General features: G+C 42.8%; 2 protein-coding genes across 3 annotated transcripts in view; both read right to left on the bottom strand.

The window, feature by feature from the left end:
- Positions 1 to 3351: 3351 nt before the first annotated feature.
- SLC35D3 (solute carrier family 35 member D3) lies at positions 3352 to 8907 on the bottom strand. Of its 2 annotated transcripts, XM_077999457.1 has the most exons (4): positions 8236 to 8370; positions 7734 to 7931; positions 6166 to 7533; positions 3352 to 5141 (listed from the first exon to the last, which is right to left on the bottom strand). In XM_077999457.1, exons 3-4 carry the CDS (start codon positions 6602 to 6604, stop codon positions 4330 to 4332), a joined length of 1251 nt encoding a protein of 416 aa, XP_077855583.1. In that variant the 5' UTR covers positions 6605 to 7533; positions 7734 to 7931; positions 8236 to 8370; the 3' UTR covers positions 3352 to 4329. The 2 variants fall into 2 exon arrangements, with proteins under 2 accessions (XP_077855583.1, XP_001097534.3); XM_001097534.5 differs by having other exon boundaries at positions 6166 to 8907.
- Positions 8908 to 15269: 6362 nt separating this feature from the next.
- Positions 15270 to 25462, bottom strand: part of PEX7 (peroxisomal biogenesis factor 7) — a 93573-nt gene continuing 83380 nt past the window's right edge. Inside the window, exon 10 of the mRNA XM_001097630.5 lies at positions 15270 to 15738. Within this exon, the coding sequence (XP_001097630.2) occupies positions 15670 to 15738 (69 nt within the window). The 3' untranslated portion in view covers positions 15270 to 15669. The remainder of the gene's footprint in view (positions 15739 to 25462) is intronic.

The raw sequence follows: 25462 nt of genomic DNA, 5'->3' as shown, positions 1-25462 counted from the left end.
GAGAGAATCAGTGAGCCTGAACATAGGTTAATAGAAAGTTCCCAAACTGAAATGCAAAAGTGTCTTCAGTCAGTTAAAGACTTAGAGTTTCACCCACTTTTGTCTTCGTGAAGTATTGCTATTAGTCGCTTAGATCACGGTGTCCTCTGACAATGAGTGATTGCTTTTGTAGGACTGCTGGTCTTACAAGAGTTCATTCAGGTCAGTGCTCAGTCCTGCTCAGCAACCCCGGTAACATGCATGCACCCTCTCACCTACACAGTTCTGGCAGTCATTGCCCCATTGTTTCTTCATTATTTATTTATTTATTTATCTATTTATTTTTTGAGATGGAGTCTCGCTGTGTCGCCCAGGCTGGAGTGCAGTGGCACGATCTCGGCTCACTGCAAGCTCCGCCTCCTGGGTTCAAGCCATTCTCCTGCCGCAGCCTCCTGAGTAGCTGGGACTACAGGCGCCCGCCACAATGCCCGGCTAATTTTTTGTATTTTTAGTAGATGGGGTTTCACCGTGTTAGCCAGGATGGTCTCGATCTCCTGACCTCGTGATCTGCCCATCTCATCCTCCCAAAGTGCTGGGATTACAGGCGTGAGCCACCACGCCTGGCCTATTTATTTATTTTTGAGATAAGGTCTTTCTCTGTCACCCAGGCTATAGTGCAGTGGCACGATCACAGCTCACTGCAGCCAACCTTCCTGGGCTCAGGTGATCCCCGCACCTCAGCCTCCCAGGTAGATGGGATGATGAGCACACACCACCACGCCTGGCTAATTTTTTTGTAGAGGCAGGGTTTCGCCATATTGCTCAGGCTGGTCTTGAACTCCTGGGCTTAAGTAATTTGCCCACCTCAGCCTCCCAAAGTGCTGGGATTACAAGTGTCAGCCACTTTGCCCAGCCTTTCCCCAGGGTTTCTGATTGATCTATTCCTCAATAATAGAAAGCTAGGCCCAGGCAGAGTGGTTCATGCCTGTAATTCTAATGCTTCAGGAGGCTGAGGTGAGAGGATTGCTTGAGACCAGGAGTTCGAGATCAGCCTGGGCAACACAGTGAGACCTTCATCTCTACAAAAAAAAATTTTTTTAATTGGCCAGGCATGATGGCATGCAGCTATAGTCCCAGCTACTCGGGAGGCTGAGGTGGGAGGATCACTTGAGCCCAGGAGTTTGAGGCTGCAGTGAACTATGATTGCACCACTGCACTCCAACCTGGGTGACAAAGCAAGACCTTGTCTCAATAAAATAAAATAAGACTAGACAGCATATAGGGGGAGGGGGTCAGCAACAGGCCCGGTATTGAGAAGGTCTGTCTGACATCACGTTGTGTTTTAGAGACAGATTCTAGTTGGGCAGTGACAGGTGAGCATGGGGCTGGGCCTCAGCCATGAAGAATTGTTATAGGAACGGGTTGTCGAAGTGAGGGCTCAGTTGGGTACTAGGTGGGGGTGTAATCTCAGAAACAAGGGAAAATCCAAGTTGTCAGAATGGGGTAGACCGAAAAAGACTGGGTCAGTCTAGCAACAATGGTGAGTGACTTCCAGTGGAGTCCCACCCATACGGATATCCTGGAGCTCCTCAGAAGCCCCCTGCCTGCTTGATGCAAGGTCTTACTAGAGCCCGAAAGTCACGGTAGACCAGAGTCTCGGATTGCCTCCAGTGCTACCGACAGTGGAGGAAGGATTACTTTTATACGTCAACTTGGCTAGGCTGTGGTACCCAGCTGTTTGGTCAAATAGCAGTCTAGATGTTGCTGCAAAGACATTTCTAAGATGTGTCTTCCAATTAGTTGAAGGCCTACAGACCAAAGAGCGAGGTTTCCAGAAGTAGCAACATCAATTCTGCCTCAAGACTGCAACATAGAAACCCTGCCTGAGTCAGTCACCTGCCGGCATGGCCTACAGACTTCAGACTGCCCCACAATTACCACTTACTTAAAATCTCACTCTCTTATGGGTTCTGTTTCTCCAGAAACAAGAAGTCAAATACAGTGTCTCTATAAGTTCATTGGCAGTAAAGAGTTAATCCTTTTGCTATAAATGCAAACTCACATTTTTAACCAAAGGAGATTTCTTTTTTTTTTTTCTCAGCGAAAAACAATTATTCTATCCACTTATGTGGCAGTGATAGCCACAAGAAATATATGCTTCATCCAACTTTGCTGCTTTTCATTAATTCTCAGCTTTATAGAGTTGCAACGCGATGTTGCCCTTTGGCATGTTAGCATTCAAATTAATGCTTATTTTTGAAGAAGTCATCATAACCCTGGCAAACCATTTCTAACTGCAGTATGTGAGGTTTCCTACATCTTAAATGGCTTGTGGAGGCACCTCTGGAAACAGTCAATTGCCTGTGGAAACCAGCAAACCAGGGCCAATCACAAACCACAATTACACTTGCTCAGCTGCTTGTGGAGCCAAACTGATGGAGCTGAAACCTCATTTTTGCTTCTGCTTTTTGCTTTGCTTTCATTTTTAGAAAAGAAAGAAAAATATAAGATGCTACTATCTGAGAATCTCAGCAACATGCTGGCAGATCTGAGTACCCCCCTCACTCTCAAAGTATGTCTCCTGCCTGGAGCTCACAGAAGGCTTCCTGCTTGGTGGACATGACCATTTATTACTTCTCAGACTCCATGTTAACTGAAGTCTGGTGTGGATGGCTTTCGTACCTCAGTGCGATGGAGTGTTTTATCATTTTCTGTTTGTTTGTCTGTTTGTTTTTGAGGCGGAGTCTCGCCCTGTTACCAGGCTGTAGAGCAATGGCACGATCTCAGCTCACTGCAACTTCCACCTCCCAGGTTCAAGCGATTCTCCTGCCTCAGCCTCCTGAGTAGCTGGGACTACAGGCACACACCACCACATCCTGTTTGTTTGTTTTTGAGACAGGGCTTCACTCTGTTGCCCAGGCTATAGTGTAGTGACATAATCAGAACTCACTGCAGCCTCGACTTCCCCGGCTGAGGTGATCCTCCTATCACAGTCTCCTGAGTAGCTGGGACTACAGGTGCACACCACAACGCTTTGCTAATTTTTGATATTTTTTGCAGAGATGGGGTTTTGCCATGTTGCCCAGGCTTGGCTTGAACTCCTGAGCTGAAGCCATTTGCTTGCCTTGGCCTCCCAAATTGCTGGGATTAGAGGCATGAGCTGCCGCACCAGGCCATTAACAGCTTCCTTCACTGGAAGATGTGTTTCTGTTTTTGTTGTTATTTCAAACCAAACAGCTTTGTTAATTTAGGAAGTTTCCAGTGGTGCGGCCCCTACACACCAGATACTATGACCACACATTGGAGGCAAACACAAACAACTCTACAGCAACAATAGAACAGGTGTCTAAAATAAATTTCTAACAATGTATCTTTTAATATTAGACTCATACTTTATTTTGACAAATTTAAGATAGAAAAATATCATAATGTGAATATAGCAGTTGCTCTTTTTGTAACATGGTTTGGGATGTGCAGCACAACTTGAAAGGACTTGCTTTACAGGTGGTCCCTCTTCTGGCTGGGTTTCAGTTAATTCTGAATTATATTCCAGCCATTGCATTTGCTTGAAAGAATATTGGACACAGTAAAAAAAAAAAAAAAAAAAAAAAAAAAAAAAAAAAAAAAAAAAAGAACAGGTTTGGCATTCAATAATAAATATTATAAAGCAATGAACGGAACAACTTTTAAAATAATTACTAAAAGCAAACTTTAGACTTCATGATTAAAGCTAAGAACTCATATTTTCAAAATAGCTTTAACAGTTTCTATCAATATATAATACAATAATAGGACACCTATTTTTAAAAAACAAGTGAGTAGAATCAGAGTAAATATGGTATTTCAGATGACTATAATCAGTAAACATCAATTCAGTATATTTATATATCATTTCAGCAATATACTTTTTGCCCAGCTGGCGATAAAAACTGTAGTTCTATCATCAAAAATGCATCCCTGAATGTCATCTTTGAACTTATTAAGTGCTCTCATCATTTCTACACTCCATCTTTGGAGGGGGTGGCTTGGGGACTCTTGGTACATGCAGATATTTAGTTATGGTTATAATGACAAAAATTAAATGTGCCAGGAGTCTGAAGCAGAAACCATTGCCTTACTTTGTTAAGTACCTTCACATTCTTTTGTCTCTGTGATGCCTCAGGTGGAGTCACACTAAATAATTCACACAGGTGCTAATTTTGTCGCTCTGTGTCAGTACCTTTCAGCTTCTTTCTTTTCTTCCCTTACCCACTCCTCAAAGAATAAAATGGGGAGGCCTCTCATTAAAACGTGTCATTTCTAACATATAAAATAAGTGTATGCACATAGGTACATACATGCATCTCCTTCTCAAGGACTGGGTAACTCCTCATTTTCTATCAAATAATCCTTCTTCATATACCTGGTTCCCCTAACCAACCTCCACACCTCGAGGTAAGCATCTTTTAACGACCTCCTGCTCCCTTCTTCAGAGCTCCCAGCCACCAGCGGGACTCCTCGGGGGCTGCCCCTGACCTCTTGCTTGCTCTGCTGATTGGGGCCATCTGCTGCCTCCCCACCTTCTGACGGGCCATTTCCTCCCTCCCCAGGCAGCTCCTCCATCACGAATGGTAGCTGGTCTCCACTTAGCTGCGCCTCCTCTCCCCTGGGTTGGGCCTCCAGGTCCTCGTACTTGCTTTGCTTTCTGGTCTCCATGAACTTGGCCACACAGTAAATGATGGAGCCCAGGGTGTTCACCACCACGCCGGCAATGAACAGAGAGGTGGGTTCCACGTCGCTGAAGGCCACCATGCCCACCGTGATGGTGGCGATGCTCTTTACCACGCCCACGAAGCTGGTGGTCACGGCCGAGTTGATGTAGGTGCAGTGCAGCGTGGTGAAGTTCATGGCGCAGCCGATCAGGATGCAGGCCACGAAGATGCAGACCATAGCTGGGTCCTTCCAGCCAGGGAAGGTCCAGGCGTGGATGGAGTCGGTGCTGGCGAAGGAGCAGATGACCAGCAGCGGAGTGGCGGTGACGGCGATGACGTACTGCGCGGTGAGGGGCCCGTGCTCTGTGTCAGCGCTGGCCTTCTGGATGAGCACCAGGTAGGCGGCGTGCACCAGCACCGCCAGCACTCCCGTAACGTACCCGATGGGGTCGCCCGTCAGGTCGCCGGCTCCTGCGGCGCACAAGGAGGACGGCCGAGCCAGGGCAGGAAGGTAAAAGAGAGAAGACAGCAGGTTGGCGTGGGCGTGGACCCACCGGGAAAACGCGTCGGATAGGAAAGGAGACTGGGTTCGCGCCCCAGCTCTGCCCACCGATTCGAGTGACAGACGCCCGCCGTCCCTCGGCCACCCGTGTCAAATGCGACAGCCAAACTCAGTCAGTGCTCAGAGCGCCTTCCCGCCATATCCCCGGGTCACCCCATCTTCCCCTGTCCACGACAAAGGCCCCGGAGAGCGCAGATGCCCTCGGGGCAGGTGCTGTGGCTTCCCCGAGCTGGCACCGAGGTCACTCCGGCGCGTGGTACCTGCACTCCGCAGCCCCTGCCCCGTGGGGCACCAAAGGGAGAGGGAGCCCCAGCCAGTGGCCTGTAACCCAAAGGGGCCAGGAGCAGGGGAGAACGCCTGTCCTGGCCCCCAGTGAAGCTTCCCCCTGCCCCGGTTCTCGTCTCGCTCAGCACCTGGGTCGTCTGCCTCACGCCCGCAGTCCCCCGCGCGGCACGAGACACCCCGCAGTAGCCCCGGGAGCCTAAGCTTCGCCCCCATCCCCCACCTCCATTCCAGCCCCTGGTGACCCAAGGAAGTTCACGGCCCCCTCCTTCCGGCTTGGTCCTGGCTTGGAGAACTCCAGCTCCCAGGCTCAGGCGGCCCTCCCACCTCTCCCAGAGAATGGGGTGACAGGGGAAGACCAAGGGAGGGGGCAGCAGGAAGAGCGATGCCAGGTGAAGCAGGGTCGAGGGTCGGAAGCCAGGACATTAGGGGGTAGGGGCACTTGCGGGAGGAAACCGGAGAGCTGGGGAGCTCGCTGGGTCTCGGAAGTCCCTTTTGCGAGCTGAGCGACCACTTTCAAAGCTCTCCGTCCCTCTCTGCCTCAGTCTCCCCACCTGGAAGTGAGGTCGTTGCACTCAGTGATCCCCGCGGTCTCTGCCCGACGGAGAGGGGTGGGTGGGGTCGGCTGGGGTCGCCGCGGGGCCCGCTCACCTGCCAGGGCGGCGCCGCAGGTGGTGATGAGCACGGCCGCCAGCACCCCTGGCGAGGGCGCGCCGTTCTTGAGCACCAGGACGCCGATGAGCATGGTGACCAGGGGCAGGCAGCGCTTGAAGACCACGTACATGGGCAGGCTGAGGCCGCGCAGGGACCAGAGCGTGAGGCTGGACTGCAACGTGGAGAGCACCGCGACCCCCGCGAAGGAGCGCGCCAGGCTCAGACCGAAAGGGGGCACGGCTATGAGCCCGAGGCGCCGCAGCAGCTCCAGGCTCAGCGCCGCCGTGGAGCTGGTCAGGCACTGCACCAGGGTCAGGAAGGAGAACTGGTAGCGGCTGATGAGGAACTTGAGCAAGATGTTGAGGGAGCCCGAGAAGACCCCGTGCGCGATGGCCACCGAGATGCCCAGCACTCGTCCCCGGCACAGCTGCCGCATCGCGCCGGCCTCGCTGCACCCAGCGGTGGCGGAGCTCCGCGACCTGCGCGCGAGGAGCCGGGAGGAGCGGAGTGAGGGCGGCGGGGGCGCCCGCCCAGCGCGGCGGTGAAGGGCAGGGGGCGCCGGCTCGGCTGCAGAGGGCAGCTCTGGCCAGGCGTTCTCGCGGTTCGGCAGCTCTGCGTCCGACTGCCCCGCAGCTCCGGGGAGGCAGTGGCGAGGGCGGGGGACTCCGAAAAGTGGCAGAGGTGGCGGGGGGGCCGGTCTGAGAGGAGTGGCGGGAATCCTAGCGACAGCTATTTGTAAGTGGGTGATGAGCCGCGGTGGGTTGTGTCCCGCGCGGTTTCACCGTCAGGGAAGACGCTCTGCTGAGGGAAGCGGGCGGCTGGGCGCCCCGGGGCGGCTGCCGCAGAGCGGGACGGGGGCTCTTGGGGCGCGGCGCCCCTCTCCTTCCACAGTGCCAGCGGCTCTCGCTTGCCCCTTCCTCCCAGCCGAGGGGCTTGGGTTGGAGGGATCGGGACACAGCTAAAGATTTTAGAAACAGCGCATCAGGATCGAGCGCCGTTTATTGGTCGCAACAAGTGACGGTGCCCCCAGCCCCATCGCCCCGGCGCTGCAGCGGCTTTTTCTACCCACGGTCCCTCCCGATGCAGCGGCGGGACCTCTTCCAGTTGCCCTCCAGGGAAGTGAAAACCGTCGGTACCGGCGGGCTCCCGAAGCTCCCGATCCCGGCGCCGACGCCCTGGTATCAGCGGAGGAACCCGCGGCCCGGGGCGCTGTCCGGGGGTGCCTCGGGGCCCGGAAGCTGGCTCCTTCCGGTGCCAGGCCACGCGCACCGCTCTCGGCGTGCCTTCCAGAGAGGGTCCCGGGATTATGCGCGCGGCTCCGGGGAAGCTTTCAGGGGGTTCAGTGGTCTCGTACAGCAGCGGAGCCTGGTGGCGGGGACACACATTAGAATTGAGGCAAAGATGTAAATAAGCAAGCGCGCACAAACGAAGTCACAACCGCAAGTAGCCACCACCAGGAACCGAGAAGCTCGGGGGCGACGCTTCCCGAAGCGTGGGAGAAGGCTGGCTGCGCTCGCAGAATGGGGGAGTAGAAGGGGAGGGGGCGGGAACCCGGGGCCCCTCACCCTGTAGGGAGACTCCGCGTAGCATTCTCCGGATCCCAGGGAACTGATTCCAGGGAACCCTCACCCTGCGGGACCGTCGTGGGTTGCTTTCGGAAGCAGGATAACCGGGAGGCAGAGGGCGGGGGAGTCACCACCTCCCTGGGCCAGGGTTCACACCTTTGCACCGCAGGACTTGTGAACTGTGTTTTTCCTATATGACTAAGAAAAAGGGAATTCTAATTTTGGGATGGGAGTACGGCTTCGGTGACTCTTTCTTCTGAATTCAGTTCCCTGGAAAGTAACTCGCGCGGACCTGTAGTTAAATCAGCAGCAGCCAAGGGTTTCGCCCAGCCGATGGAACCGTTAAGCGCCAGGCAGTTTAGTTTTAAGGCGATTTGAAATTTGTGGCATTGGCCAGGGTTTGGCTGTAAGGGAAAGGTTCGAGATCGCTGCGCTCCAGCACCCCTTTCGTTCACCGCCAGCAGTTTATTTCTCTTAGCCCGGGGGATCGCAACCTCCTAACCTTTTAACGCTGCATCACGTTGCCTTAATAGACAGGATCCATTTCTCTCGCGGTTCTTCTGTTTTCTGCCTCTTACTTCCATCTCTGTGCTGAATGCAGCACACTTCAGCCAAGGTGTTGAAGTCGTGATTTACTGCAACAGGGGAAGAAAAAAAAATTACAGCAGGGATCAGCAGCATCACGGCAGCCCTTCATTTGGGCCAGCATTTTGGGCTTTGGATGCTCACTTTGGTGAGCTCTAGAGAGCTCGGTGTCAACCAGTCCATCAGCTCAGGTGCCCGGCGCCTAGGAGGGCCACCTCCCTGCCCCCCCACAGGTGGGCACTCAAAAAAATGTTTGTGAATGGTCCAGGGTGCCAACTTTCCAGGAATAGCTGGAAAGCATTATACTGAAACACGTGCTTCCGGTTCTCTGGGGAGCTCTTGGTTTTTGTTGCTAAAACTTGTGGTTACATACTATTGGCTGTTTAAGTGACTCTTTTTCTAGAGTTAATGTTATTTAGGAAGTAATGAAGTCTGAAGCACCAGTTCACATTATGTGTATGTATGTGGTATAACTGTATATTCAAAATATATTGATTAAAAACTCTGAAAATTAACTTATAGACATCGGCAAATAACGGATTTCTGCTTCTAGAGACTATTCCAATGAAAGTGTGGCTGCTTTAAGCCATCCCAAGTGCATATTATTAATATAAAGAATTGGCTGCACAGACCTACTTTTGGAATGATTCATTTCTGCCCGCAATTATAATTGCATCAATTTGTGATACTAACATTAGGTAAAAGATTTGGGGCTGATTCAGCTATCTTACTCTTCTCATTTAGGCAAGACAATTTAGCTTAATATTTGAAACCTACAGTGGCATAAAATCGCACATTTTCTCCACTTTGTTGCATATAATTCTTTTGGAAAGAAAAAAAAAACCCCTTAACCCCCATCTCCCACAAAACCAGATACTAGATGAGCTCCTTTTAAAAATTGTGAAAAACTAAGAATACCATGTTTAGCAAGGTTAAATGATCTAGATGAACAAAAATGTAGATCTAAAGGTCAAATAGCTATTTGACCTATTGGTATCAGGGTACCAAGGGTCTAGACTCAAGCACATCATCTTTGGAGCTACTCAATAAATATTAATGGCATTAAATAAATCCTTTAGTTTATCCATTCATTCAACAAACATATACTACAAGTATTTTGTGCCTAGGTACTCTGTTAGCCACAGAGGACTCAAAGATGAACACACCGCCTTCGTCCTTAGCAACAGTGGGATTGTGTGGCAGAAAACGGGAGCGCCAGGAGGGCAAGTACATCAGCTTGATAGCAGTAGCAGAGAAGGCTTCCTGGAGAAGGAAACACAGTCTCTTTGAAAGCTTATTTCATTATTTTTAATTGTAAAAGTAACACATGCTCATTGTGGTACATAAGAGAAAAACAAATTTATAAATAAGTAAACATGCTCTCTTCAGTATTCACCATCCCCAACCCTACAACATAGAGCTTGCTGTGCTCAGTGTGGAACCTTTCAGCCTTTTTGTATGTATGGGTTTTTTTTGTTTTTTTTTGTTTTTTTTTTTTTTTTGAGACGGACTCTTGCTCTGTCGCCTGGGCTGGAGTGCAGTGGCCGTATCTCTCAGCTCACTGCAAGCTCCGCCTCTCGGGTTCACGCCAGCCTCAGCCTCCCGAGTAGCTGGGACTACAGGCGCCCGCCACCGTGCCCAGCTAGTTTTTTGTATTTTTTAGTAGAGACGGGGTTTCACCGTGTTAGCCAGGATGGTCTTGATCTCCTGACCTCGTGATCCGCCCCTCTCGGCCTCCCAAAGTGCTGGGATTACAGGCTTGAGCCACCGCGCCGGGCCTGTATGTATGTTTATACACACACAAACTCCCCCTTTAAAAAAATAACAAAACCAGGATATCATATATATTTGTCTATAATTTCCTACTTTAAAAAGCACGTATTATGGGAATTAGCCTTCTAGATAGTCCCCAGTGATACCTGCTTCCCCACATTCACACCCTATGTTAACTCCTCCCACACTGTACCAGGGTTGGTCTGTGTAGCTAACAGAACCTGGCAGAAGTGATGGAGGTCACTCCTGACTTTAGTTTATAAAACACTGATGCTTCCATCTTGTATGTCCTTTTTCTTGTATCATTAAGTCTGGGGAAGCCGAATGCCACATTGTAGGGACATTCTGCCTATGGAGAGTCCCAATGTGGTTGAGTAATTGAGGTCTGATAACCATGGAAATAACTGTGGTGTCATGAGAAAATCTGAGCTCAAACAACTCAGTTGTTTCTGGATTCCCGACCTATAGAAACTGTGAGATGATAAATGTGTGTTGTTTAAAACTACTAAGTTTTGGAGTGATTTTTTACATAGAAATAGCATATTTTTTCAAATGACTTATTATTTTCAATAACTGTTCTACAGTATACCCTTTCTGTAGACAGGCATTTGGGTTTTAGCAAATGATGTAATGAATACCCTTGGACATAGCCATACTTCTACAGGTATTTTGGGAAAGGGGGAGAGAGGGAATCCTAGAGGTGAAATTGCTGGGTCAAAGGGTAATTTAAAATTTTGGCCGGGTACGGTGGCTCACACCTGTAATCCCAGCACTTTAGGAGGCTGAGGCAGGTGGATCACTTGAGGTCAGGAGTTCAAGACCAGCCTGGTCAACATGGTGAAACGCTGTCTCTACTAAAAATACAAAAATTAGCCAGGTATGGTGGCGCATGCCTGTAATCTCAACTGCTCTGGAGGCTGAGGCAGCAGAATCACTGAAACTGGGAGGTGGAGGTTGCATCTGTGAACTATTTATTGATATCCTTGTCCAACTTTTGTTTGGTATCTTCTTAGTGACTTTATTTATTTATTTATTTTTGAGACGGAGTTTCACTCTTGTTGCCCAGGCTGGAGTGCAATGTTTTGATGTCGGCTCACTGCAACCTCCGCCTCTAGGGTTCAAGTGATTCTCCTGTCTAGGCCTCCTGAGTAGCTGGGACTACAGGCATGCGCCACCACACTCAGCTAATTTTTTATATTTTTAATAGAGATGGCGTTTCACCATGTTGGCCAGGCTGGTCTTGGACTCCTAATTTCAGGTGATCCACCTGCCTCAGCCTCCCAAAGTGCTGGGATCACAGGTGTGAGCCACCATGCCCAGACTTCTTAGTGATTTTTAAGAGCTCTTTGTGAAGTTTGGCTATTAACCATCCATTCTGTGTATGTTGCCAGTATATCCTTTCATTAGGTCCTCTTTTAGCTTTGCTAGTGATGTGTTTTGCAATTTTAATTTTTGTATGTTGTCAATCTTACTCTTTATTTAATGCGACTTTTATTTATTTTTAATTATTATTATTTTTTTAGATGGAGTTTCGCTCTTGTTACCTAGGTTGGAATGCAATGGTGCAATCTTGGCTCACTGCAGCCTCCGCCACCTGGGTTAAAGAAATTCTCCTGCCTCAGCCTCCCAAGTAGCTGAGATTACAGGTACTCACTACCATGCCTGGCTAATATTTTGTAGTTTTAGTAGAGACGGGGTTTCGCCATGTTGGCCAGGCTGGTCTCAAACTCCTGGCCTCAGGTGATCCGCCTACCTTGGCCTCCCAAACTGCTAGGATTACAGGCATGAGCCACCGTGCCCAGCCTAATGTGACTTTTACATGATGGGTAAGAATTTACCGAGCCAAGAGCAGGGTAGTCCAGGCACATAGACCAGCCGAAAACCTGCATCACTTACATGAGGAATTTGTGAGCACACTGGTTGAGTGTGAAGAGAAGCGGTGCTGTAGACAGAGGCAAGGGCTATCCCTGGAGGACCCTGGCTGCTTGGTTAGTAAGCTTGAATTTTTTCCTATAGGTAATCCTATAAGCAGAGAAAGGTTTTATACTGAAATTGATGTAATCAGATTGCATTTGAGATCCATCTCCGGCAGCTGTGTTGAGGAGGAGGGCTCTGAGGACACAGAACTGGAAACAGACACACCATTTAGGAAGCTGCTGCAATTGTCCAGAGAAAAGCTAATGATGGCTTGAACTGGAGCAATGGTGGTTGGATTGAGGGGAAGAGATAGAAGGGAGCAGTGTTTAGGGGGTAAAAAGGATCTCATTCGATATATATGGAGAAGTGGGAATAAGGGAAGGACCAAGGATGGTGTTTAGGTCTTTAGCTTGACCCAAATGGATCTTTTATAACAGCTTGACTTTTGTCAACAAATGAAAAAGCATGTGCAGGAGGAAAAGCTGGGTTAGCAGGCAAGTGAGTTTGGTTGGAACAAAATGAGTGCAAAGGCTTGTGGGAAACCCAGGTGGGGAAGGTAGGTGTACAGATTTGGGAGTATTCAGTATTAACATGAAACTAAAAAGCATTTAAGTGGATCAGCAAATACAAGGAGAAGCCTTTTAAGTAAGAAATTCGAGTTCATTTTTGGAAGAGCCACATTATTGCTAAGATACACAGTTAAGAAGTGCCAAAGGCAGAAAGGATAGCTGACTCAGCCTGGATCTCCCTGGGCGTGATGGACCTTGGTAGGGTCACTCCAGACTAAGGCTCAGCTTAGCTCTTGAGACTTGGAAACTCAATTCTGTCAATTCCTTCAGGAATAATCAGGATCTACTCACCAGAGAGTTCTACATCTTACAACTATTTCTCAGTGTGCCAATTTCTGTTATTCTTAAGAAAAGGAGGCTATGTGGCAGGACCATGGGTTTAGATTCAATCATTCCAGATTTCAAATTCATTTCATTATTTTTTGGCTATTATGACTCCTGAGAACACTGGCTTCCTTGTCCTGAAAACAAGGAGGGCTACCTTGCAGGGATGTTATAGAGATTAAAAGTGATAACATATATAAAGCATCTCACATGGTGCCCTGACCACAAATCAGTAACTGAGTTCCCTTTTCCTTTATCCACTCTTTAGTGCTGTTCTGTCACTACAGGTACAGGAGGAGCTTGTGGGGAGGCCCACAAGATGAAAGCTAAAAGCTCAGCAGCCAGGAGACAAATGCTGATTTCCCAACCCAGAAAGAATGACTGGTCATCCTCTAAAGTCCAAAAGCTGCTTAACTTGTGATCTACCAAGGATTCAAAAATCTTGCACATTGTCTTTCAGGAGAGAATCCTTAGAGTTTTCCAATTCTAGTTCCAGGCAACCAACTGGATAAGCATTCACCCACTCTCACAATGATACCTGAGTTATATATTATGAAGCTAGTGTTCTAAACTTCTCTAACATTCCTGGAGTAGAGGGAAAAAATAAATCAAGGGAGAGGTTAGTTTTTAAATTATAAGTTTTTGTTTCAAAAGATACATGATAGAACATTTTATTAATAAAACCTCTTGCATTCTAGAAGGAAAGGAAATAATTTCATTGTAAATATTATCTGGGTTAGATATTTTTGAGACAAGGTCTTGCTCTGTCACCTAGGCCAGAATGCCTTAGCCTGGGTCACTGCAGCCTCAACTTCCCAGGATCAAGTGATCCTCCTGCCTTAGCCTCCCGAGTATCTGGGACTACAGTAGGTGCATGCCACCATGTCTGACTACTTTGGGTGGGATACTTTTAAGGGTCTATCTCAAATTCTGCTGATACAGAGAACACCCATTGTAAACCCACTTTTACTGACCACACCTTAGTATAATGCCGTTAGTTCATATAGAGGCAAGCAGCAAAAAAAAACCGCTGTCAAACTCATCAGTGTGACAACTCTAAGGATGTGGCTAAGCACCATGTTCACTGCAGTATACTTAGGTGGTTAAGCGGTGTCCTCTTTATCGAACCTCTCAAAAGCAATCTGTATTGCTGATCTAAGAACCAAAAAAAGCTGAGCACCGTGCCACGTGCCTGTAGTCCCAGGTACTTGGGAGTCTGAAGTGGAAGGATGGCTTGAGCCTAGGAGTTCAAGACCAATTTTGGGCAACATAGTGAGGCTCCATTCTCAAAGAACAGAAAAAAAAAAAGAAAAAAAGAACCAAAAAGAGCTGTATTTTCCCTGAGACCATTCATTCATTTAACTAACAGTTGCTGAGCCCCTTCTGTTGCCTGAGCCAGGCAGGGTGCTAGGGCCAAGCCTGGCACAAGGACAGAGTCTGCCCTCTAGGCTATAGGCACTGAACTGTGTAGCTGATCAGATTTCCCATTTATGAGGCTAGAAACCTTAGCGGTAAATCTTTGGCCCAGTCAGTAGTAACTTTCCAGGACTTTGAGGTATGTATACTGAAGCCCCACTCCTGGCTCCACTTTCTCTCTCTGGTTCCACTTCTTAATTTATGCTGTTTTGCTTTTATATCTTAAGCTGTCTTAAATTTTTTCTGCAAGAAGTAAACAAGCAAATTTATAAAGGCAATATATATATATTTTAGTTTATTTTTGCTCTGGTTATTATGAGCACATTTTGTTCTTTAAAAAGAACTTAAGAATTATAATCTTTACCACTTATAGTATATCTTAATATTATATAGGAAATATAAGTGTTATGCAAAGTAGTTTGATTTTTCCCCTTTAACGTACTTTTTTTTTTTTTTTTTTTTTTTTTTTCCAGTTCATCTGCACCTAGAGCTTTTCAAGAAACCTTAGGGAGGTGGCAAGGAGCATAATAGCGGTACTTAGGCCTGGTTTCAAGGGCAATAGCTAGAAGCCTTAGTAGGACCTAAAACTTTGTGTTCAATTGACAGTTTAAAAAATTTTTGATATTAGAGAAGTAGGAAGACAAAATTATAGAGTCATAAGTATAATATCTAAAAATATGTGAATAAATGCTAAAAAAAAAAAAAAAAAGTAAGCTCTTAGCTCATAGCATTCCATGTTCTTAAAAACATGGCACCAGTCCCTGAGAGAATCTCACTCAGTCTATGTGTCAAGCACTGAGTAGATGCTCAATAAACAGCTACTAAATAAAAGAATAAATATATTCTAGTGTCCTGTTACTGAACCACAGATATATCTATATTACATATAATACTGTATTCACATATACAATGTATTAGAAAGAGCAGTCTTTTTGGGGAAGTCATAAAATGATAAATGATCAACAGATATAGTTTATTTATCACAACAGTGATTGTATTTTACATCAAAAATGACAAATTAAAAATGAAATATATCACTATCTATACAAGTATAACCTACTGCGATCCCATATTTTAATCCATTTTATGACCCAGAGACTACATTTTAATAGATATTATAAGATACACCATAATATTAATTATTTCTTAGAATTTTAAGAAATATGGCTTATGTATCAGGCTTAATGAGTGAGCCAAAGCCTTTATCAGCTCCCTCAAAACTGATAAACTGGAAAGAGTTGAAATCTGAATAGCATATAAAAGCATAATGTCTATGTTTTCCATAGTTAATTTATTTGCTGTTAGGCAGTTCTTCAGCCAGCATCCTCTGTTTCTGACCAGAGTAGTGTATCTCAAGCAGGAATAGTAAGACAAGCAGGGTCATAGATCTTTATTGTTTCATCCCAAGAACAGTCAGCCACCTAGAAAACAAAAATGAAGTAAGAAGAAATGTATTTAGATGTACAAAAATTCAAAATTGGCAGCAAAAACCCAAGTCATTTAGAGTGTCGTAAATCATCCACTAGTAAACATATTTTTGAACAGGAAAAACATAGGGCTAAGTTTTGATAAAAAGTCTATATTCCCTTTTTAGGATATACCTCAGGGTATTCCAAATGATTCCAATTGATTGAGTATATTCCAATTGGTATATTCCATTTGATTGAGGTTTCCTATAAGCATGTCCCCCACCTTCACTCCACCCAACAACTACATAATTCCCTACCATCTGAGAGAAATGTTGAAAAGATACGTTCCAGACTGTGAACAAGATGCTGTGCTCAATATTGTGGGGATGGAGAGGAAGATAAAGTAAAGCTCTTGCCTTCAAAAAATGGCTCATTCGAGACTGACTGTGGAAGGTGCACTAACAGAGACTCTTAGGGGGACTATATGACTCTAGCTGGGACAGTGTAAGACAACTTCACAATGCCATGGCATTCCCACCGGACCTCTGTAGGAGGCAGACACAAAAGACAAGGACATTCACATCTACAAAGCCACAGGAAAACATGAAGGGAAGAAAGTCCAGGGTGTTCAGGAACTATGCATTAAAAACTTAGTGTAGCAATGTCTCCAGGTATAAAATTAATACATGAAAATGAATTGTATTTCTATATACTCATTTTTTAATAGAAATGGATGAGGCAATTTTTAAAATTTATGTGGAAATGCCAGGACTTAGCCGAAAGAATCTTGAAACGAAACAACAAAGCTGCACTACTTACTCTAGCTGACTTACAGACTCAGCATGAAACTACTGTAATCAAGACTGTGCAGGATTAGGATAAAGACAAGTAGACCAAAGGAAGAGAACAGGGTTCAGGAATAGGCCCCACACTAGGACAAATGGCTTTCAACAAAGGTACCAAAACAATTAAAGACAAAAGGAAAAGTCTTTTCAATAAATGGTGGTAGAACAACTGAATATCCATAGGGAAAAAAGTGAATCCTGACCCCAACTTTGCACATAAAAATGAATTTGAGATGGACCACAGACCTAAATATAAAAGCAAACAGTATAACACTTTTAGGAAAAAAAATAGGAAAATATATTCTCAATACAGAGGTAAGTAAAGATTTCTTAGGGATACAAAAAGTAATAATCACAAAAATTTGGTAAGTTACTCTCAATCAAAAATAAAACTTTTGCTCATCAAAAGACACTGTTAAGAAAATGAACAGGCAAGACACAGTTAAATAAAAGATTAATAAAATATACACCTGACAAATAACTTGTATCCAGAATATATAAAGAACAAATACAACTCAATAATAAAAGACAATCTAATTAAAAATGATGGGCAAAAGTACGCACATAAAAAAGTGCTCAACATCATTAGGGATTAGGGAAATGCAAATAAAAGTAACAATGAGATACCACCATATACTCACATTATGGCTAAAATTAAAGATTGACAACACCAAATGTCAGCAGGGATATGGAACAGCTATGATCGCATAGATTGCTGGTAGGGATGTACATGGTACCACCATTTCGGAAAACAATTTGGCCATTTCTTACCAAGTTAAACACATACCTATCTTTTGACCCAGTAATTCCACTCCCAGATATTTGTCCAAGAAAAATGAAAACATATATTTGCAAAACAATGTATACAGGAATGTTCACAGCAACTTCATTCACAATAGCAAAAAATCGAAAACAAGGCTGGGCGCAGTGGTTAATACCTGTAATCCCAGCATTTTGGGAGGCTGAGGCAGGTGGATCACCTGAGGTCAGGAGTTCGAGACCAGCCTGGGCAGCATGGTGAAACCCCGCCTCTACTAAAAATACATAAAATGAGCTGGGTATGGTGGTGCATGCCTGTAATCCCAGCTACTAGGGATGCTAAGATGGGAGAATTGCTTGAAACTGGCAGAGGCTGCAGTGAGCTGAGATTGTGCCACTACACTCCAGCCTGGGTGACAGAGTGAGACTCTGTCTTAGAGGAAAAAAAAAAAAAAAAAAGGGAAAACAACCAAAATACTCACTAACAAAAGAATCGATAACAAATTGTAGTAAATTCATACAACAGAATGTGCTCAGCAAAACAAAGGGAAGAACTGCTAACAGGCTCAGTACCATGGATGAAGCTCACAGGTAAGAGGCCAGAAACAAGTGAGGACATACAGAAGAGTTCCTTGTAGAATTTTAAGACAGGCAAAACTCATCTAAGGTAAATAAACAAACAAACAAAAAATCAGAACAATGTTACTCTTCTCACCTGGAGGGAAGGGTGGGGATAGGGGAGATTGGAAAGGGGTAAAAAGGAAACTGGGGGAAAGATCAAATAACTGGGATGATGTGAATTTCATAGGCACATCTATTTGTCAAAAATGTATATCTAAGACTTGTAAATTTCAATATATGTTAATTATACCTAAAAATAGTAAAAATAATGTTAGCGATAATAACTAAACGATGGGTGAGAGTACAGGAATAAATAAGAATGTTGATAGTTGCTCAAGCTAAGTAATGAAGTTCATTATCCGATTCTGTTACTTTGTATGTTTTCAAAAATTTCCACAATAAAAAAAAAGAAGAAAAGAAACAAGGTAGGCAGTAAAATGAAAGATGAAGTAGGAAGAGAGTACTTTTGACCAAAAGTATTTGCACTCCATTTCCCAGCCTTTCGTGGTTATTACAAAGGTTGAAAATTACACAAGAGAACCCTCGTTTTGACTAATATAATTTCTTGGCTATCACTAACTTTGAATACAAGAACCATTCAAACTAATCAGAGTAATATTAGCTCCTTATCATTCACTAGCAATATTCTGAGATCACAATCCAAGTTACAGAGAGCGTTATAGACTTTTCAGTCAAATGTTTACATTTTAAAACCACACTCTTCAAAATCTGGTTGTTCTCACTTCATTTCTCATTGCACCAGGATCACACCTCAAATCCAAGCATGCTGCTTCTGCCTCTTGATGCTCTTGTTCCTTTACTGATCCCTTCCCTTTAATAACTCCTCTTCTCCCTCCCTTTCTGTCTGCTCCTCTGTCCCCTTTGCCTTGCTCTGCCAGAGATGTCTCTTCTTTAAAAAAATCAGTTTAGGCATCACCTCCATGAGGTGTACTCATAATACTTCATCGTACCCATAATACTTCATCGTACCCATAATACTTGATTGTACTTATTTTACTGACCGAAGACAAACAGTTGTCTTCAGCTCTTTCAGGGCATGGACCATGTCTTCTTAGAACATAACTCAATGAATATTAGCTCAACAAATTAATCTTACCGATTAAAATTTCAGAGATTAACTCTGTCCTCGTGTTCACACTACAGTAGCAGAGCTACAACCAGAACCTAAACTTGTTGAATGTATCCACTAAAAACAGTGCCTCGTAGAAAAGGCACACTGAAAACCATTATTCGCCTAATAATGTTTTATACCAGTTTTATACCAGTTTTCAGTTTTTATACCAGAGGACACAAAGATCATTATGTTAAATTAACCGTCTCATCTATGCTTATTTTTTTTCACGTGCTGGGCCTTTCCACAAGTTAAACATCCACTGCTGGAGAGAAAAGAATCAGATAAATAAGACTTAGGTTTCTAGTGCAAGGTATCTATAAATTATGTTTCTGAAACCTTATTCAGCACTCTTCAATCCAGCTTCTTATTTACTCAGGACTTATAATAACTACCAAATATTAAGGCCACTGATTCAGCAAATGTTCATAAATCTATACTTAATTGGATTAAGATAGATGTAAAACTGCAATGATACAGAATTAGGAATAGATTAATTCAAATTGATGAAAATAGTATTTCTCTATTTGTTAATTAAACCCTATCTGGTTCTACAAATTTAAGCAAACTAACAATAAAGAAAATAATAATAAGGTAAGAAAAAAGCACTTTACTAACAAACAAAGAGGCTCCAGATTCTCCAAGGTTGCCATGTAGGAACTTCCTGGTAAGAAAAAACTGCTGTGCCATGTGGTCCCCAGGGGACCTCTTATTAATCATCACCACCACTGCAATGGCTTCTGGTAGCACTACTTGCCCTCTAATTCTAGAACTGAAAGTAAACACAGGGTTCGTTCTTAATGCCCCATGGTACCTATCTGTGGTCAGCCTAAGAGACATTTTAAAAAGACTGTACTAAAAATAAGGGCTAACAAAAAGACACATATTAAAAAAAGACTTTGCTAAAAAAAAAAAAAAAAAAAGTGTTAACAAACAGAAAAAACAAGTAAAGAAAATGGCATGAAAAGAAATAATCTGCTTTATAGGATGAGATACACTCATTCTTTAGCTTGTCAAACAGAGAGGCATCTTTCCTGGCTCCCGACCTGCTTCCTCATAACAAAAGCTTCCCCTTCCATCCCCAGAAATGCATGCCTGGCCATGAAGACTCCTTCAAAGCCAGACTCAGGACACAGAATGAGAAAGATGATGATAGGAATCTCCTTTTCTACTTACCCAAGATTATCTTTCTCAGTTTCAGTCCCATATATGAGAACCCCACTTATTTGCCCATTATCTTGCTATGAGAAAAACTGTGAATGATTGAAATCAGAAAAAAAGATGACTAAGTATCCTTTCAGTGGGAGGCTGGCATTGTCTTAGGGACCATATGGGTTACCTGTTTCTCCAGAGCTCTGTGCGTTTCACTTTCTGACTAGATTACTTTAGAACTCTGTAAATTATAGAAAACAGATAGCAATGCAAACGATTCCCATTCATAAAAGTTGCAAGGGAATCCTGTCCTGTAGAGATGCAACTGATGCCCCCGCTTACCCCCTGCAAGAGATGACTCCAAACCTTAAGTCTTATTGCCCTGTGGATACTGTCCAGTTCTGCACCTATTAGTAAATTCATTTCAGCACTCAATGATTCCTTTAAGTTAGCTGTCAAATCTTACATGAGTTACATAAATGAGTTAAATAAAATCTTTGACACATGTTCATACTATGAGAGTCATGTCACCATTTTGAAAATTATCCTTTAACATGGCCACACACAGGGATTCAGTTTACTGTGTCAAGGGGGTAACCATTATTTCAATGAAACATCGTAACTCTTGCTTTCTTATAGGACATACATAGTGAGTAACAGAAAAATCACTTCATTAACAGAACAAACATTATTAAATGGGGAAAACGGATACATAATTATATTTAAAAAAGAGGCTGAGAATAGTTGCTAAAATTGGACATGAAATTAAACGCAAACAATAATATAAGATATACTGATATGATCAATTTACCAGCTCATCAGAGGATATAAAAGTTTTTCCTAGTACTTGACTATAAGAGAAATACATAACATGCCCCCATTACAAAAATTATTCAGTGCCAAAAGAGTGGCTTTATAAAAAATACATCTTTCTTCACAAGGCAGTAAAAACAACATCTCAACTCTCCTGTAGGCCAAAGGCAGACATTAAACTATAGTTTACTGGAGGCACTTCTGGAAGATGGTGGTTCTCAAGCTTTAGTGTGCATGAGAATCACCTGGAGGTCACACAGACTGGTCCCCATCTCCCTAGCCTCAGGCTTCAAAGTGGGGTCCTGGGATCAGCATCACTAGCTCCACTTTGGGCTGACACAGGCTGGGGTCTTGAAGCCAAGGTCCACAGATAGGCTTCAGAAAGTCCATACATACAACATTTTGTGTATATTTACATTCTGGTGGCAAGGGAGAGAGAATCCATAATTTTCTTCAGGGATCAATTTACCAGCTCATGAGAGGATATAAAAGTATCCTGACCCCAAACATGAATCCAGAGAATTCTTCAGCTGGGCATTGTAATCGTCTGTGGCCCTTTCCAACACTCAGCTAGGACTGGGGACCGCTGAGAAACAGTGTAACATGTATCAATTTTTTAACTGGGTTTCTGTCATGTGAACTAAGATGGGGGACTTGTGCAGGAATTTTCTGTTGTTGATTAAAAGAAATTCAAAACTTGGCAGGATTCAAATATTCTTAAGGAATAATTCTCTTCCTTTCCCGAGGAGAAAGAATAAGAATATGCCACTAACACAACGGAAAACACCTTGTGCCATATTTTTACATTTTTATTTAAAGTTTAAGTTTCAAATCTGATAGGTTAATATGAAATAGGAGGAGACAGAATTGGGAGGAGGACTAAGAGGAAACATGATTGAACTATCTTTAAACAAAAACCAAAGTCCTCCCTGAAGCATCCCTAAATCAAAAGTTTATGTAGCTTCCTGGTCCTACTCTACATAAGCCAGTATCCAGAATTTCTATTGAAAGGCATGAGAAAATTTTATTAATCATTTAAACTATGGTTAATCACAATATTTTTATTTACTTTCCTCGAGATTTGTATCCTGCTAAGTTCTAAATGGGCTGATATGGTTTATAGATTAAACCACAGAAAGCCAAATAAAGATTTTTTAAAAAAAGCCAACTCCAAATAACAAAATCTGTTATAAAGGGAATGAATGGAGCAAAAGATTTCAGGCATCAGAGCTGAGCACATCTTAATACTGGCAAAATAACTTAGGCTCTATGCTTTACAACAATGAACAAGGAGGCAAAAGCATGCTGAGTAATATAGTATCTGTTTTCTAGTAACATTCATGTATGTTTATAAAAACTAAACCTCAAGATAATTTTTTTTTTTTAGAGTCAGGGATTGTATCTTGATTAAATCTGTAAATCTATATTCCTTGTTTTCTATATACAGTAAACCTTTGATAGATGCTTGTTGACTAAATGAATCCATGTATGAGCCATAGTTTTCTACAAGATTTTGTTGAGTAGAGAGAGCCTCTCACATAATAAAAAGCATCCAATTAGGTGTGAGTTCAGAGATATGGGTAAAAACAACAAGTTTTATGGGATTTGGAGGATATATATTTTGTTTGTTTGCTTTTAATTTCAGGAATATTTAGAAAAGTTTCACAGGGAGCTTTCCTTTGTGTCTTAAGAACTGTTTGTTAAATATTCCTCAGCATTACAAAGCTATCTAAAAGATAATTTATGTATATTTATCTATTCATCCATTTTTTCAATGAGAACTTATTAAGAACCTCCTCTGTGTCAGAAGTATGTACAGGTTATGACAATAAATACAAGGGTCCTGGTCTCTGGCTCCACAGATCTTGATTGTAATGGAGAGACAGGTAAGCAAAGAGAGACCTATACTGTAGAGTAGTATGTACAATGATAGAGGAATTACGGGGTCTCATAAAAGTAGGCAAGGGGCCATTATCATCGAATGTGAGGGAAGTGCCTGCTTTCAGGTGGAAGTAATATCCAAGCTGAGGCTTAACGGAGGAGCCGGCCAGACAGCATTTGTTGCTGTTTTTGGGACAGTGGCACAATGGAAAAAAGGAAAATGTTTTAGGCAGTGGGATACATCAGGGTAAGTAAAGAACTGAAAGTTTTAGTTTTCAGGCAATTTAAAAGTTATAATTGCATTATAACTCCTCTGATGAAACTCAATCTTTCGAGAGGCAGTTTTTTTCTGAATCCCATCTAGGGTTTTTTGAAGGCTGCGGCATCTCTTGTTTGACCCTCTTCCCTTACAGTATGAGTGTGCATGTGGACACTCAAGGGCAGGGGCCTCCAGGCTCTACTGCTTCTGTCCAAGGATATGCAAGTGGAAAATGTATTCCTTTACTCACAAGCCCCCACTGTGGTACATTTCATCCCTATGCCCTTCTGAATTTCCTTTAAGCTAAGATCAACATGCTAATCTTTTCATCAAAAGTCAGAATTAAAATTACTGACATTATGGGAAAAAATGGTTTGTCAAAATGTTGTATTTTTTTACTTAATGTAAAATTTGAAGAGAGAATCAATCTTCGTTATTATTTTAAAAGATGCTATCTACTAGGGTAGTAAAAAAAAAAACTAAACCAATAGGGTAAGATGCCATATAAGTTCTATTTTTAATTATTTCATTTTCACTTTAATACAGCAAAATAGGTATTTCTGTTAAAAGAACAAGCACACTAATCAGAAATATGAATTACTTGCTTTGAACTAATATGTCAGTTTCTTCGAAACATATAATAAAGCTTGAAAAACTGAACAGAAATTTATTTTATGTCAATAAAGCCTATTAATTGGTATGTATGGCATATACATTAAGACATCTTCATGCATGGAACGCCAGAGAACAACTATATTAAACCAGTATTTCAGCATTTCCTATGTGCAAAATACCAGACTAAATGCTACATAAATCCAAAAATAGTAAAGAAACATGCATTCACTAAGGAGACTATAATAAAAATTTACCAGTGGTGGATCAAATCACATGTATTATAGAACATCTTCAATAATAATGGTCCCATAAATATGGATTTTAGAGAAGAAAACATTAAAATGGAAATATGACCCTTTAAATACATGTAAAATTTAGAAAATGAATTTATATCCCTTAATTGTATCAATTCCCTCCACTTTATTAAAATGTTTACACATGCAACTGATAAGGTAACTTATCTCAAATGATTTAATGTGATTGTTAATAATTAGAATTCCAACTGACTCATTAGGAGCTTTACTTTATTAAGAAGTTTTCCATTTCCTATTTATCATTATACCCTTTTTTTTCTCAATTTCGTGGACAATTGCTTTTGCCCTTGGGAAACTTGTTCAATCTACTGTAATTATCTTTATGACACATGGCCTCTTTAGCAAAAATGAATAATAGAAACAGGCAGAAAGACACAGACAGAATGAAAAAAAAATCACAGTTAACTCTACATTTTGAAAAAGCAGCCAAGACGTTATATTGCAGTATATTAAACTTGGGACTAAAGGAAGAAACATGTTTTACTTACTCAACCAGCTTACAATAGAAAGTGACTACAGGAGAGAACATGATAATCATTATGGAGTTCATGCAAAAGCAAGAAAAGAGTTGATCAATAAACTAAAAAAATCCTTTTCATTAATTCATTCAATAGCTATTTAGCATATACGTATCAGGTAGTTGACATTAATCCTCTGTGTGTCTCCGGGCACTCAAGATATTTAGCTGACACAAAATATTTACTGAAGCAGAGAAGAAAAGAAGAGGAGGAGAGAAGGAAGAGAAGAATTTAATTCTGGAGTCAAAAAGGCAGAAATAATTTCCATAGGCAGAGGTGGAGGAGAACAAGAGAAACAGGGGTAAAAAACAGGGATATGACGAATAACAAAATGTAATTGTTCTGCAATAGAGGATTACACAGGATGGTGAGAACTAAAATTGAAAAGGAAAACAGATTATATTGAATCCTGAAAGCAAGATTAAAAGTTCAGACTCTACACTGAAGGGCATGAATGGGCTTCCTCTTGAAGGTTTCTGAGCAAAGATGACAGTGATAAAAATGACAATTTAACTGGATTAATTTGCAAATTAAAACTAGTATTTAATAGTATGGCAGGAGGTTAATGGTCAGAGTAGTTTAAAAGCATCACAGGAGTGATTAACCATGAATTCTAAAAAGAGAAAGACAGGTTAGGAGGCAAATATAGTAGCATCTGTATTGGATGACAAATGCCTTAAAAAAGGGACAGCAATAGGAAAAATGTATTCTGTTGCAGGAACATGATATGTCTGTCCATTTATTCCAGTCTTTTTTCAAAGGTCTCCTAGCAAAGTTACATAATCTTCTTAATCTAGAGTCCTGTATATTTTTAATTTTTATTCTTT

This window comes from Macaca mulatta, chromosome 4, assembly GCF_049350105.2.
Source record: "Macaca mulatta isolate MMU2019108-1 chromosome 4, T2T-MMU8v2.0, whole genome shotgun sequence".
Lineage (NCBI taxonomy): Eukaryota > Metazoa > Chordata > Mammalia > Primates > Cercopithecidae > Macaca > Macaca mulatta.
Note: the sequence above shows the minus strand (reverse complement) of the source record. Positions and strands in the feature narration are given on the sequence as shown.

Excerpts from the sequence above, each read along its gene's own strand:
- SLC35D3 (XM_001097534.5), bottom strand. The coding sequence starts at position 6,604 with ATGCGGCAGCTGTGCCGGGGACGAGTGCTGGGCATCTCGGTGGCCATC. Across the intron at positions 5,142-6,165 it reads CTGCGGCGCCGCCCTGGCAG|GAGCCGGCGACCTGACGGGC; the intron begins GTGAGCGGGCCC and ends TGTGCGCCGCAG.